Here is a 16,811-nt window from a genome sequence, read left to right as displayed (position 1 = left end):
TATAAACATTTTGAAGCTTGTTAGTCTTAGTGTGTACAGCTAATTTGCTTTGTATACTATTCAAATTTTTCTGTTTCTTTTTAATTAATATTTTCTTTCTTTCTTTATTTATTTTTTTGGATCCCAAGAAACAAATGAGGAGCCCAACAGAGAAATAAAGAAACATTAAAAGAAATTAGGCCCATGGATGAAGAGGAGGAGCCATAGTCCAAGTCAATGCAGAAACTTCTCAGACACTTCTCCATCTGACCAGACATGTCATGTGGACACAAGGTTAACCCTATTTTTTAGAGTGCATTGAAGCTGCTACAGCACCCCCTGCTGCTCCTAAAGCTCCCCCTATTACTCCTCCCAATGCCAGTCCAATTAAAGCTCCAACAGGACCACCTATCAGTCCCACTAAAGCCCCAAAAGAAGCTCCTAATGCAAGTCCAGATAAAGTTCCAATTGCAACAGATCTAGCTCCCAGTTGCCCTGCAGCAGCCAAGTGGTTGTGATGTGTTTTCAAAAATTTATCAAATCCAGGATCAGTAGCTGCTGAGTTTACATTTTGGCTTCTTGTCTGATTTACATTAGTCATCAGCATTTTACCTTTTGGGAGGGATTTTTTGGATGCTCTTGTCTGTATACTCATTATTTGATTACTTTCCTTCTTCATGTCTTCCCTACTATCAGTTTCTGCCACTTCATCTTTTTTTTTCTCCTTTTTCTGTTTCCTTTTTATACTCATTTTAAAAGTCCCCCAGTGACCTTTTCTCTCTTTGGCTTCAATTTTACTCTCCTGTTCCTGTTTAATGTGTAGTGCTTCCGTCTTTCTTTTTGCTTCTTCCATGAATCTTTTCTCTGTCTCTTTCCTAAATGTTTCTACATCTTTTTGCCTTTGCTTTTCCTCTCTATGTTTTTTCTCCATTTCCTCTCTCTGTCTCCTCTCCTCATCCTCCCACCTGAATCTTGCTGCATCCTCATACATCTGATTGGAGTAGCAGCTTCCTCCGTTTTGCTCCACCATTCTGTCTATCTTCTCCAGTAGCTCAGTGACCTGCTCTCTGTTACTGTGGTCCTCGTTGTTAAAGATATGATACCCTCTACACTTCTCAACTAGCTTACTGAGTGCACTGTTCTCCTTAATCAGTGTGTTTACATCCTCTTGTTTTAGACTGTCACCATGTGTGAACAGAATGATCATGTACTTCCTCAACTCTTCCCCAAACATCATCTCTAATATATCAACAACCTCTTCCTCCTGTTCTGTGAATCTGACATTAATTTGGTGAACATAAAGGAAAGCATGTGGTCCTGGACTGGACATGTATATACTTCTCCCTATCTCTACAGCCAGATCCTCAGCAGACAGCTTTGTGTCAAATAATCCTGGAGTGTCGACCACGACCAACATCTTTTCTACAATGTCTGCCTGGTGCATTTCAGACTGTTCTGTTACAGAGGAGAAGCGAAGCTGAGATCTGAATCTGTTTTCTCCCAGGATGGTATTTCCTGTAGCACTCTTCCCCACTCCAGTCTTTCCCAGTAGCACAATTCTTCTTTCACTGGGATTCTTTTCAGGTTCAGAGGGTTTTGTTCGATGAAATCTTTGAATCTGTGGACCTAAAGTACATAGATATTGAGAAAGGAAATTTTAGAAAAAAATATAATGTATTATAAAAACACAAAGTACACTTATAAAACAAGGCATTTTTATTCACATGTATGTAACAATCAGCTTTTGCTTTGTATCAAGTGTTTAAGAAATTATTTACTGGGGAACATAAACAAGGATGCTGAGGAGGCTCTGTGGAGTAGCTTGGAGGGAGATGAGATCTGTCAGTCATATGGAGAGCATATTGAGGTCAGAGTTATACAGAGAGTTCACTGAGATATGAAGAGCACACAGCAACTCTGTATTATGGATTATAGTGTGTTTTGTTTAGATAATACAGTTCCCACAACGATAGCATGGTGCTCCCAGAATAACACACCACAGAGCATAAAACACCTGAAGGACCTTAGATACTAAAAAAAAAAGCAGAATGCATTATGGTCCATAATCAGGTGGAGCAGCAAGCAGAGTCTATTCCTGTGAGAGGAAAGACCAGGTCAGGAACAAACTGAACTAAACCGCGGAGCACTGGCGAAATCTGGTGGTGGACAGAACTGGACTACGTCTGGACTGGGCTACATAACACATGTACGGCATGACACACACATTCACACTCACATTTTCACACACATTTGCACATACACACACACACACATGCATACCCATTCACATGCACACACAAATGTATGCACACATGCACACATGCATGCACACACATACACACACACACACACTACACTATAAGCGGATTTCCCTCACTAGAAGATGCGATGGAGAAGAAGATAGCAACAAAACTGATCAATATAGATCAATATTGATCAATAGATCAATGTCATAAATTTCAGTTCTTTCTAACAGTTCTACATTAGAACAGTTCTACATATGTTATATCCTAGAGCACCTTTAGAACTGGCTCATTGCACACTCAGCACACTCAGTGCTACAGAAAATCATTTTCTTGAGCTCCCATCAAGTGCCATAATGCCTCCTTCTCTCTGGCCCTATAATTATTAATCTTTCTATCCTAGAACATATAATACTATATGGTAAATGTACTTACACATTTCAAGTGGAACCTTTCTGATTTTGTCAATAAGATGTTTCACTTGATCAGGATGTTGGTTCTTGTTATTGAAGATGTGGTATCTGTTCTGTAATTTATCTATGATTTTCTTCAGTTCCTCATTCTTTTCTATAACATCTTCTATAGTGATATTCTCTCTCTGCAGCACATCTCCTCCAGTGAAGAGAATCCACATATTCTGGAGGAACCAATGTGGTAACTTCTCAATATCTGATAAGCACAATGAAGTTTTTACACAGAAGTCTGTTGCACATGTGTCAGCTTTTATAACCAGAAGATACACAGTAGGTATTGAGTCATCAAAATCACAGCTAACTTGACAGTTCTTCATTGCAACATCCTTGTCCACTCCTGGGTTATAGGGCACATACACATCAAGTTTCACTCCTTCAATGACCACACTCTGCTTTTGAACACACGGAGATTCTGAGGTTTTCTCAAAAGTAAATGCTTGTCTTCCTGTGATGGTGTTTCCTGTTGAGGTTTTCCCTGCTCCTTTATTTCCAAGGAGAATCATATTTAAATGAAGAGGCGTGCTCTTTCCAACTCGTCTCGTAAAGATATTTGGCATTTTCTTTATGGCTCCTTCAAAATAACAGTAAAGAGAATTAAAAACAAATTAAGTTTACATAACAGAATACTAAAGGGACAATGCAAATATTCTTTGTATTGAGCACTGAGGTTCTCCATTCAGCACAAGCCCCACTCATGTCCAAGCTGAATATTGTAATAGGTTGTAAGTTGGTAAGCCAATTAAAATGTGATGATAAGCATGTCATGACTGTATTCAGTGGATTTCAGAATGCATTTGATTTACTTTTAACTTCAAATCAGCGTAAACAGTTGGCATGTCATTTTTGTCGTAAACTACAGGGAGATGACTGCCTGTTGGTTAATAAATTTTTGCTTACAGTGTTGTTTGCATGAATGGAATATACCACTGACAAATAGCAGAGGTAGCTGATATAAACATAATTCTATGTACCTTCTGTTAGACACGTAACTAAACTAAACTGTAGAATTGCATGTAGCAACAAATGGAAATAAACCTATCATACATGTTAGCTGCTTTAGCATCTGATATGAAACACTGAGGCAAATGACAAACATCTCCATATATCTTGTGGAAGACATTGTAGATGTTACCTTACTGATAATTTGTCCCTAGTATTAAATTAACAACTGCTGAAAAATGATGAAAAAATGCTCATCACTGAAAAAAATGATGAAAAAATTCTCATCACTGGCATCAGAAAAAACAACAGCCACCTCCCACCAATAAATAAATAAATAAATAACTAAACAAACTCCTTGGATCTACACAATTCACAGTGATTTTACATTTAATATTTCAGATTTAAACGGTGAATGTTGCTGAGGTTTCATGTATGATTTGGTGAACCTTTTACCTTCTTTCACTTCTAATTTTCCTCCATCCATATCAGCACCTGCCTTTGCTGTTCCAGTGAACTGATCTGTTCCTCTCCCAGATGGTTCTGACTGCTTTTCCTCCTTAAGATCTAGTTCATGTGCTTCAGTCATTTCACAGGTCAAATGTCCTCCTCCATTCTGCTCCACCACCTCATCTACCTTCTTAAGAAGCTGAAGAACCTGATCTTTATTACGTTTAGATATGTCCTTACATACATAATGTCCCCCTCCACATTGTCCGATGAACGTAGATAAACATTCTCTTCTGTCATGGTCTTCACCTGTAGTTACCACTACTGAGTGTTTGATAACCAGTGGATCATAAGAGTCCAGGACCCTTCTGATTCTGTCCTGGTCCTCCTTTGTGAAGTTGTCAGACTGGAGCACCAGTAAAAACACATGAGGTCCAGGAGCAGACAGAGACACACACTCTTTCACTCTCTGAGTCAGATCCTCTTCAGAGAGTTCAGTATGTAGCAGGTGGGGAGTGTGGATGAGGGTGATGCATCTCCCACCCACCAGTCCACTGGCTCTCTCACTGTGCTGCTCTACTGAAGGAGGAGGAACTTCAGTCTCAAACATCACCCTTCCCAGGATGAAGTTTCCCACTCTGCTGGTCTCTGGAACATTTTTCCCCAGCACCACAATCCTCAAATCAGACACTAGAAAAATAGGAGGGAATTAATTAGTGGTTGACTGTGTATTTTTTACTGGCTGATGCTGATATTTAGAGAGCAGGGGGGCCAATGACTGATATAATATGCAGATATCATTTATCATATTATAAAATTCAACAAATGAATATTAATAAGAAATAAGACAACATTGCTGAACTTAAATGAACATTTATTTAGTATTGTTATTGTCTATACTGTCTCTGTTTTAAATGAACATTTTCTGTCTCTGCTTAATTAGATCTTTACTGTAATGGGTCGTGCACTTAATAAAAAAGCACCAAATAAATGAAACGTATGAACTAAATATCAAGTAATCAAAAAGTAAACAAAAAAATATTCAAACGATACATAAATTTTTTTTTAATGATGTCTGAACAGCACTAAATTGATCATGATTAGAAAAATACTAACACTGCAACAATATTGTATATATATATATATATATATAATAATAATCACACACACACACACACACACACAAAAAAAAAAAACAACAACAAAAAACTGGGTAGTGCAAAACCAGACTAAGGAATGCTTCAATATGTTTTCTTGGACACAGGGTTACAATAACCATGGAACCCATCCCAGCCTAATGAATTAAGCAACATCAAAAACTGAACCCCTTCCATCATATGAATAATTCACTTTGGGCAATACATAATCATTTTGATTCTTTGAATAAAAGGCTTTGAACTATCTATAAGATCTTTCACAAAAACATATTGAACAAATTGTATACAAATATGTAGTAAAATTTATAATACTTCATACAAATATGAAGTAACCAGTTTAATTTGATTTTTGCAGTAAAAGCTTTGTCTACAATATGGTTCATGTTTGACCTGGTAAGGAAAAGTACCAAACAAAGTGCAGATTATGCAGATTTCCCACTATTTCTACAATCAGAATTACTCATAAAACATTACACAGTGTAGCTTCACTGGTAGTTTGATGATAAAAAAATCTTCACACTGTAGATGTCATAACCCCTGGTTCCTATAACACTGTTCTTCACATTCAATCACATTCAATCTCATTCAATAACTGAATCACATTTGGTCTAATTCAATCACATTCAGTCCCTTTCTCTAAAATGGACCAATTTTAGAGAAAAAATACACTTGTTTATTACATAATGAACAATACAATATAGTCTCAAGCCCAAAAATCATGCATACGAAACTTACTTCTATGAGGTTGAGTTATACTGTTCCTTTGCTTCTGTATGTGTGATTGATCTGTGCAAAAAAATATGTCATTATGCAAATTTGAAAAAATGGTCAATGTGGCCTAACATACAGACATTATTTCTCAATAGAGATAAATACAAGCCAAATGAACCAATCCCCATCTCAATGCTCAATAATAACTTATGTAGCATGGGCTTACTGTTAACATGCTATGAAGATTCAGATGTTTTATAACATAGTAGCTGTAACGAATTGAGTAGTGCCATGATTCTGTTATGGAGGTGTAAGATGTGGCTATGAGACAGTGACAAATGGGGAAACTTACAGGACTTGTTTGTTATATATAATACATGCAATACATATTTTGTTCTTAGAAACATAACACTAGATCCAGAGAAACTGAGAGATGACTCTGGTCTGAAATAGTGGGATGAATCTGGATGCAGGAAGAAGCATTAAACTCATCAGCATTAAACTCATTCACACTCAAAAGCATTAAATGTGCATTTAATGATCATCATGAAATCTGTTTCTCATCCCTCCCTTCCATAAACTGCTATCACCTTTCTATAAACTATCACTCTTCTATAAACTATCACTCTTCTATAAACTATCACTTTTATATGAACTGCTTTGACTCTGATTAGAATGTTTGTGTTTAATTATTATATTGAAAGAGAAAGAGTTCAACCAACAGAATAGCATGGGTGAATGAAAACATGACAGCAATGAAGTGAAAAACAACAGATTAGAAATTGATGTGGTACACATTTATTCATGTGGCGTTTTCAATATTTGAAATAGGTCATGGTTCAGTAGTATGTAGCTCTGGTATTCTCATTCCTGTTACAGTCCTGTTATATATACTGAGTGGAGCTCCTTATTTTCCCTAGATAGTCCAATTAGCTATTGATTCCTTATAAACCCACTAGGTCAGGTGACAAAAAGGGCCTGGATAACAAAATAAAAACTGATGCAGATTACTTTGATCAGTACATTTATAATGTTTTGAATATTTGATGAGTTTTTACATTTTCCAACTTTCCAGATTTCATCATTCACTTTCATTGGTATAGTCCTCTCCCTGATAGTCTGCGTTCTGGAAACTCCTTCCTCCTCTAGAATTTCAACTATCCTGCAAAATCATGAACTATTACCTGTAAGGCTTCCCTGATTAATGATCTGAACTGTCAAACATACATGCTTTTTCTGCAACCTGGCAACACACTTGGGTTTATGTACACTTAAGCCTGCTTTACACTGTACAATTATTGTGGCAAATAGTAATAGAATGTGCAAGGTTTTGTGGGATAGGAAGGAAGTGGAGGGCAAACTCCAATCCGCTTGCAATGGAAAAAAACTATAATGAATCACTTTAGTGTGTGCATCCTGCCTCCTTGTTGGTGTTTCCAACCTCAGTTACACTATCTTGCCGTCTCCATTGGTCTTCTGCTGCAAGCTAGAGGGCCTGTATCATTAACCCTGTTAGCTTAGCTTAGTTAACTTAGCTTAGTCTAAATTTTAATACAGGTGTGGTTAAACCAATAACTTGGGAGGGTTTAACACACAGCCATGCGATAATTAATCCTGATTGCTCTATCAAAGCAAACACAAGTCCACCTGAATCACCTAAACTTCAACTAAACAGGATGTACTATCACATTATGTCATGAGCAGCCCAACTCAAACAAAACACTGAATAATAAGTATATATTTTACTATAGAAATGCTTTCAAATTTGTGCTAACACTTAACATCTGAAATCAGATTTCTAGGCCAAATCACCCAGTCAGAATGCTTGCATCAAACATTAAAATCAACACTTCATAAGTTGGTTGTGTTTTAGGAATATTATTTTAAATGAAATAAGAAATAAAAGAATTTAATTAAAAGAATAGCAGCCAACATACCAATACCAAACAGGCTACAAAATACATTTTATGTTAAACATTACGAATCAGTGTCAAACCTGGATGCAGTAGAATTTAACTTAAGTCTACAGGATTTTCATGCACGTTGGAATCTGGTTCAAAAGGGTATCTTCAGTGTGTACATAGTGACAGCAGAGGGTTCTGCAAAAGCGTCAACGTATGACGAGGTGGGAATGAGGATGGGTTGCTGCTTCATTGTATTCAGCAAACAGAATACTGCTGGCTTTACATCACCTGTGATGACTATTCTTGTTGGCGTGCTCTCTGCTCTCTGTTCAGTGTTACTGAATTCCCTCTCAGTGACGGAAGTAGGCCTCGCCCATTACCCCACTGACTTATGGAAAGTCCCATATCCATACCTAACATTCTACACATACTTTACTGTTCTTGTGAAGATAATACAGAAATACACACAAATGGAGAAAGGGACATACACCGCCTACAATGAATATATTATATGTGAATTCTTCACCTATAATTGCTCTCACTGAATTAGAAACACTAGTTTATACTGTATGTGTACAGTTAAAGTGTATATGCCAAATGTTGCCATGCACACTTTGTTTTACCCATCCTCTAGCCTTTTATCAGTAGTCAGGGTCTGATTAGAGGCTGAATGAGTGTGGGTATCTGGCCAGCAGTAGGCCTGTAATCAGACACTGACCAATGATGAATGAGGTAGGGGGAGACTGATTCATTATGCATAGCACCATAGCACAGTCTGTAATCTTGCACTTTTACAATATACCCATGTGATAGCTGTACATTATAAGGTAGCCAGTATGTACAATATTAAATCATTGTATTATTTAAATTACTTACCTGATCAGAGTTCAGTGGATGTTGGTTCCTCTGTTCACTTGGGATTGCTGTGCAGCACTATCTGTGCTGTAAACTCTGTTTCCCTTAGGCTACATGGGGCGGGATTGACAATGACAATTCTCAGAAGGCTGGAACTTCTATCTGTCTGTAACTTCTGCTATCAATATATTATGCTCCCTCAGAATATTATCTCAGGATTCTTACAGACTGCAACTGATCTATGATTCAGGTTTCTCACCTCACTAATAGGACAAGAATAACTTAAGTAATTTTTATTTGTTCACAATTTGATCCATAACAAACAGCATATTACTAGACAAACCTGAAAGATGAGATTCCTTTAAACAGGTCCTTTCCACATTCACATCTTTAACAACACAAAGACTAAGCATTCATTTTGCTTTTATTTAACCCTGTATTGTACAATGCTGCCTCAGGGTAACAAACCTGTTTTCCTCACTACAGCATGTCAAGAATGATTAATAGAGGAGATTGAATTAACTGATACAGAGCTTTTACTTGGTCAAGCCCTTTCCTGGGCCCCATTTTAAATCCTTTTCTTGTATTTTGCAGTTTGTGAATGACATGGTTCTGCTCCTGACAAAATCCCTCAGATGAACTATTTTTATCAAGTCATATATTTATGTTAGGGTTAAATAGCAGCATGTAGTAATTTCTCTGTGTAGCTGCTGTCATGATCCAAAAATGATTGTGACCTTTGGTACAACAAGTCAAGTCACAGCAGATAATTCTGTTATTTCAGTCAAACATCACTGGAACATGGCAGGAACAGCCATCTCTTCAGGCCTCTCACATCGCTTGTAAGGTGACAGGATCACAACACACGAGTCGGGAGCTGTGTCCCTTGGGGGCAGGGGGGAGGTGTACTTTCACGGAACGCTCCTATTCCCACTGTTCATGTGATATGGGAGATCATAGACTTATATGCCCCTGTTGTTACTGCACACCTGCACTAGGTTTATTGTCATTATGTTTGTATGTATTTAAACCCCTGTTGGTGTGTGCCTCTTTGTTGGTCTTTGGCTCTGGTTTTGTTTGTGATGCACGTCGTGATCATGGTTGTTGTATTGATGTTCACCCTGCATGTTCTACATGAGTGCCATTTTGTTTACCGTTTGTGTAACATCCTTGTCCACTCCTGGGTTATAGGGCACATACGCATCAAGTTTCACTCCTTCAATGACCACACTCTGCTTTTGAACACAGAGAGATTCTGAGGTTCTCTCAAAAGTAAATGCTTGTCTTCCTGTGATGGTGTTTCCTGTTGAGGTTTTCCCTGCTCCTTTATTTCCAAGGAGAATCATATTTAAATGAAGAGGAGTGCTCTTTCCAACTAATCTCTTAAACATATGTGGCATTTTCTTTAGGACTCCTTTAAAAAGGCAAGAAAGAATAAGAATACAACAGGATACTCAGGGCACATAAATAGTCTTTGCACTGACATTTTGCTTTCAGCACAATCCCAGCACAAGTTCTAATTTTGTATATATGATTAACCATTGAAAAATCAGTACATGAAGGAATTGGTTTGAATCTCATCTTAACTGTCCAAGTTTGATTTGTCATTATTTATTAGTTACTCAACAACAGATTTGTAACGGCTCAAGTGCCGCAGGGCAAGGAGCAGGACGTACAGACTCCCTTGACGTGGACATTTATTGAACACTACACAACTGATAAACACTATGGCACTCACGTGGAACATACTGTGTTTTACATTGCTCACGTTCACCCTGTGTCACAAACGGAACCAAAACCATAGCAGCTTTACTACTTTGAAAACATGTTACATGAACAATTACCACTGTTTTTTGTCTTGATTTCTTACTGGTTTGACGACATTCTTGTTGCCATGTGGTACATCTCAGCAGTGTAGCAGTGTTGGTTGTTCTCAGAGACCAGATAGTCAATCTTCTCCAGCAAGGTTTAGGTGTAGTATTTTTGCTGTACAAATGGCTGTCGTTGTTTTACAGTTTTTATGTACTTTTAAGATAATTATCTGAATAAACTGATGAATTGCATAACATAACAGTAAATCCCACCTCCTTCTTGCATCACACACTCATGAGTGCACACATCTACACACAAGCATTCACTCCTTCACGTTTCCACACACACAGTAAATATCCATTTTGCTTTTTTCCCCCCCAAAATTAAAAAATACTGATGGTTGATGCTGTTTGTTTTAGGGTTGTTGTGTTAATAAATGTATCAATTATTTTCACCAGGTTGTCTGACTTAATATTCAATTTTGCTTCAGAGATCAAATCATTAATGTTATTTTCAAAGTTCCAGAATTTGCAAAGCCAAAACCTGTTTTCAATACAAAAATAAACAATCCAACAGTCCAATACAGTTCATGTAACTCCACAGTCATGGATTAAAGTGTCACATCAGTGTGCAGAGTGGAGGAAGCTACGATACTCTCATGGTCCAGTGTTGATCTAGTGTCCTTTATCCGGACAGAAAGCCACTGGCTACTGAATACACACAATGAGCTGCATGGTGTTGAGTGAGAGGTATGCAGTGTATAAATAATAATAAAGTTCAACTATAGTGGGTAAGTCTTATAGGTCACCTTATGCTTCACACTGCCCTGACTGTAAATGTTTTACCTAGGGCTGCACTGGGTTTATTACTATGGTTAGTTTACAGTCAATAAACAGTAAATGCAGTCAAAAATCAGTAACATACTAAAGAACATTTTTTAATAGGAGTCTTTTTTTGAAAGATTTTGATATCTTGGAAATAAATGCATATTTGCAGATAGTCAATAATCTAATGGACAGTTCAAAAGTGTGTGTGCTTTCATCTGTGGCTTAAATTAAATTGCACATTGCACATGTCTACTTAAATGAGCAGCGTACAAGAACCAAAATGTAACAACAGATAATTAAGAGAGTTTTATCTCAAAATATCCATGGTACAAAGCATTTTTCCCCCCATTTGCAGTATGTGGTAGCCTAGATATCAATATGAAGGGGGTTATACATTCCTTTGAGTGTATTTTATTAACACACCGAACTCCTGACAGGAAAACAAGTATTCTTCTTCATGCTCTATGGAAAACATTGTCTTTAGCACCCTCTAGTGGTTATTAGTAAAACACATACTGATTGTTCTCAGTTATACCTTTCAGTTCATATAACACAGTAGGTTTGGGGGGTTCTGTACATTTCTTACATTGCTAAACTGCAAAGAGTATCACTTATTATATTAATAATTCACCCACAGTTTGTCTCTATTATAAAGTAGAAAATTTCTTAAATAGAAATGACTTACTATTTGGATGGTAGAGATCTGGACTTTGCATGTGACTTCTGACCATTTTAATGAACAAACAGATAAGCTATAACAGAGTCTGTTAGCTGAAAATGAATCTGATGAGTAGACATGGTCTGATTTGGCAGACAGATATGTGTCTGGAAATGTACAAATACATAATTTGTAATGTGCATAATTTGATAACCCAGTATAACAGCCCCTTCCATCTCATCCACGAGGTGAAGATCACCACATCGCTTTGTGTTTTTGTTTAATTTTTCTATTGACATGTCACCGTGAGTGTGTGTGTGTGTAATTTTCCCCCACCTGTTGCCATGCCCTTCCTTGTTAGTATGTTGCCTGTTTCATCTGTCTCTTGTTCTCTCCCCAGTCAGTGTGTGTACTTAAAACCCTGTATGTAACCAGCTAAGGATTGTCTGCTGTGTTTCTCAGGTATATATTTGTATAGTCAACATGATATATACATTCGTAGAGTTTAGGAAGCACTGAAATACAAACACCTGCCAATTTACTATAGTGTGCATTGATTTGCTTGCATGATTTAGCTCTGTACTAAACTATTTATTGACGGGTCAAACTGAGACATGGTTTAGCAAAAGATGACTCATGTTTGAGCTAGCTTCCTAAGGGAACAAGAAATGTGCTCTCATTATTGCTATGTAAATGTTTGGTCTTTAAAGCATTCTACTAGTTGCCAAGAAAAAGGAACCTTCAAGATTAAAGTTATGCATTTATTCTCCTTATTTTGCTCTTAATGATGGGACCTGCATTCATTCTGCTAAGATGCCTTTTTCTCTAATGAAAATAAGTGTGACATGGTGATAAAAAGTAAATCCACTTTACAAATTTCTTAGACACCTTTATAAATATGAACCATGCTTCCACCCTAGTTACATAACTAGATGCAAATGTCTTATAACCGTTTTATATTTGTACAATTACAGGCATTTTTATTCACTCTCCTTCTGATATTCTGATTCAGATGTTATTTAGAAAGTGCTCCATTCTCAACAGAACATTAGTGCTTGTGTTACATGATAGTGGTATTTTTGTTTTAAGGTGGCACCGGTATATCAGGCATAACAATGTTGCTCCTGAGTTGTGAGTTATGCATAACCCAAAAATATCCAGCCCATGGTGATACCTAATGTTTGTAAACTGACCAGTATTAAAGTGCTGGCAGATGGCTATAAGACAGATGCTCAGTTTATTTTTAGTTAGCCTTTTGTTAATCATTTTAGTCATTCTCCTGGTGAAGGATCCTTCTTAAAGGATTCTTCTTATACCTGGACACAATACACATTTTAACACAAAAATATATACAAATTCTGGTTTTCTAGTGGATATATGGCGTGTACCTGTGTGTCATGTAGACTACATGAGTCAGTGCTAACTCATTCCAGATATGGGAGGGAACAGATGTAATGCAGAAATCAGTGTGCCCAGATTTATAACATTAAACATGCTGTACAATTTCAGTATTACATTCTGTAACTTGATCAATACAAGTGCAGTAGTTTGTACTGAATATTGGTATAGGAATACATTAAGTCGTAGTTTGTTTTAAATGAACAGTGGACAGTTGTTAAAGTCATAAAGTTGTTAGTGTTGAGTGTGAAGTAGTTGCTGTTGAATGTGCAGTGTTGAATGAGTGGTGGTTCATGTTGAATGCAGTGTGCAGCAGCTGGTGTTGAATGTTGGTGATGAATGTGCAGTATTTGGTGTTGGTGTTCAGTGTATAGTTGTGTTGAATGTGCAATGTTTGGTGTCAAGTGTTGGTACTGAGTGTGCAGTAGTTGGTGTTGAAAGTACAGTATCTGGTGTTGAATGTACACTATTTAGTGTTGAGTGTGCAGTATACAGTATTTGGTGTTGAGTGAGCAGTAGTTCATGTGCAGTATGCAGCATGTGGTCTTGAGTGAGCAGTATTTCATGTTTGGAGTACAGTAGTCGATGTGCAGTATTTGGTGTGGAATGTACAGAATTTGGTGTTGATTTCACAGTTGTTGCTACTGAGTGTGCAGTATTTGGTGTTAAGTGTTGAGTGTATAGTTGTTGGTGTTGAGTGTACCGTATTCAATGTTGAGTGTTCAGTAGTTAGTGGTGGTGTTGAGTGCGCATTAGTTGGTGGGGTTGATTATTCAGTACTTGGTGTTGAGTGTGCAGTATTTGTTATTGAGTGATGATTGTACAGTATTCAGTGTTTTTGTATGTAGTATTCTGTGCTGAGTGTGCTGTATCAGGGTTCCCTCACCTATGCTAGTTTTGGAGGCCACATTGTCTGCCTGGTGTCATTCACCAGCTGCTCTGCTCTTTGAACACTCACATAAATTCAGTTTATGTTCATCAGCCTGTAGGAGATTGTTTAGTTGTCATTAACATTGCTGAAAAACTAACTTGAGTCGTTCCTAATTTTTACAGATTCCAATACAAAAAGTCATTCCTTTCAACACTAGCATAAAACTCATATTAAAGTGAGAATGCAGGCTGCTTTAGATTTCTAAAAGTGGCCCACTATTAATAGAAACACCTTTTAACACTATATGCTGTTATTCCATAAAATGTAATCAATACAAACACAAACAAAACTTATCATCTCTTTTCTTTTAGCTATTCAGAATCTTTATTATATTTCATTAGCAACCAACGATTGTGTTTCATTTTCCCATAGTGGAGAGAGTGAATGATTTGCTGTTGTGAGTGAAGGAGAGTGAATTTGCAAACCAACATTAGGATTGACTCGCAGTAGAATACCTTAAAAAAGAAAAAAACATCTTAACAGGTTACATGTTAACATAGGACCCCTTCTTTGATATCAGCTTCACAATTCTTGCATCCATTGAACTTGTGAGTTTTTGGAGTTTCTCCTTGAATTTCTTAGCAGGATGTCAGAATAGCCTCCCAGAGCTGCTGTTTTAATGTGAACTGCCTCCCACCCTCATAAATCTTTTGTTTGAGGATACTCCAAAGGTTCTCAATAGGGTTGCGGTCAGGGGAGGATGGTTGCCATACCATGACTTTCTCTCCTTTTATGCCCTTAGCAGTCAATGACACAGAGGTAGTCTTTGCAGCATGAGATGGTGCATTGTCATGCCTGAAGATGATTTTGCTGCAAAAGGCATGGTTCTTTTTGTACCATGGAAGAAAGTGGTCACTTATAAACTCTATATACTTTGCTGAGGTAATTTTCACACCTTCAGGTACCCTAAAGGGGCCTACCAGCTCTCTCCCCGTGATTCCGGCCCAAAACATGACTCCGCTACCTCCTTGCTGACATCGCAGCCTTGTTGGGACATGGTGGCCATCCACCAACCATCCACTACTCCATCCATCTGGACCATTCAGGGTTGCACGACACTCATCAGTAAACAAGACTGTTTGAAAATTAGTATGTACGTCTGGGCCCACTCCAACCATTTCTGCTTGTGAGCACTGGTTAGTGGTCGCCGAATAGTATGTTTATGCACAACTGCAAGCCTCTGGAGGATCCTACACCTTGAGGTTTGTGGAACTCCAAAGGCACCAGCAGCTTCAAATACCTGTTTTGTGAAATATCTAATCTTTTCATACCTTGTCCAAGGCACTGCACTATTTGACACTTTTTATGCAGAAAGATCCTTTTTCTTTCCCATATTGCTTGAAACCTATGGTCTGCTTAATAATGTGGAACATCCTTCTTAAGTAGTTTTCCTTTAATTGGGCTCAGCTGGCAAACTAATTATCACAGGTGTCTGAGACTGATTTCAGTGATCCAAACAGCCCCAAGACACAATACTATCCATGAGTTTAATTGATAAACAAAAAACTTAATCTTTATGACACATAAATGCAATGTGGAATGTGGTGTATATGCTCAAAAATGTTTACTTTATTTGACAAGACCCTGGTGAATCAGGAAATGTAGAGCATGACTGAAAATGAATCTCCAGAATCTAAATACACATTATAATCTCCAAAAATAAAATGCGTATTTTGTTTTTGTTTTTTTTCTTCTATATTAGATGAGCTCAAATAGAACCTAAATGATAGGAGGGGGGGAAGCCTGGATGTGAATGGATGTCTTGACCCAAGTGTCTACTTCAATTTGAATACTGAATGATTACTGTGCTATGTGTACATTTCAGACAGTTAATGTTAACGTGAACAGTAACAAATCATTCAAAAAATGATATTTAAACTAGAGGTGAACTTATGGGAAAATTTCAGAATTAAATTAAATTAGCAAAATTAAAATTAAAATTAAATATGCATACTGGAAATGTATTCCTAAGCTTTCATTTAAATTTCCCACACATACATGGAAGCCTCACAGTAGACAGTACACAGGGTCTCAGGGCATCAAGATGAGTGCATAACTGAAAAACTATGGCTGAGAACTCTCTTGTTTTTGGATTTGGAGTGTTACAGTAGGCCAGCAAAAATGTGTCCCAATCCCTTGAGTTCCCTTTGCATTGTGTGTGTGGAAATGCTCTTACTTTCACTATTAAACATATCCCTGAGTTCTACTGTAGTATTTCTACGATTTGATTTCACCACAAGTTTAAGTGATCGGCGATCACCATCATTCAAGATTTTTTTCTGACCACGTTCCTTCCTCGAAGATGATGTTTCCCCATTGTCCTTCCACTTTTTAATAATGTGTTGGACAGTTCTTAACCCAATTTTAGTAGTTTCAGAAATTTCTTTAGATGTTTTCTCTGCTTGATGCATGCCAATAATTTGACCCTTCTGAAACAGATTAACATCTTTTCCATGACCACAGGATGTATCTTT

The 16,811-nt window shown here is 37.4% G+C and overlaps 1 protein-coding gene across 1 annotated transcript in view; it reads right to left on the bottom strand.

The window, feature by feature from the left end:
* Positions 1-16,811, bottom strand: part of LOC113587477 (GTPase IMAP family member 8-like) — a 36,896-nt gene that overhangs the window by 8,630 nt on the left and 11,455 nt on the right. The window contains exons 4-7 of the mRNA XM_035525047.1: positions 5,977-6,027; positions 4,091-4,774; positions 2,658-2,891; positions 646-1,605 (exon numbers count right to left, since the gene is read on the bottom strand). Coding sequence (XP_035380940.1) covers positions 646-1,605; positions 2,658-2,891; positions 4,091-4,774; positions 5,977-6,027 — 1,929 coding nt within the window. The remainder of the gene's footprint in view (positions 1-645; positions 1,606-2,657; positions 2,892-4,090; positions 4,775-5,976; positions 6,028-16,811) is intronic.

This window comes from Electrophorus electricus, chromosome 4 (genome assembly GCF_013358815.1).
Source record: "Electrophorus electricus isolate fEleEle1 chromosome 4, fEleEle1.pri, whole genome shotgun sequence".
In the NCBI taxonomy this organism is placed as follows: Eukaryota; Metazoa; Chordata; class Actinopteri; order Gymnotiformes; family Gymnotidae; genus Electrophorus; species Electrophorus electricus.
This window is presented reverse-complemented; position numbering and strand designations above follow the sequence as displayed.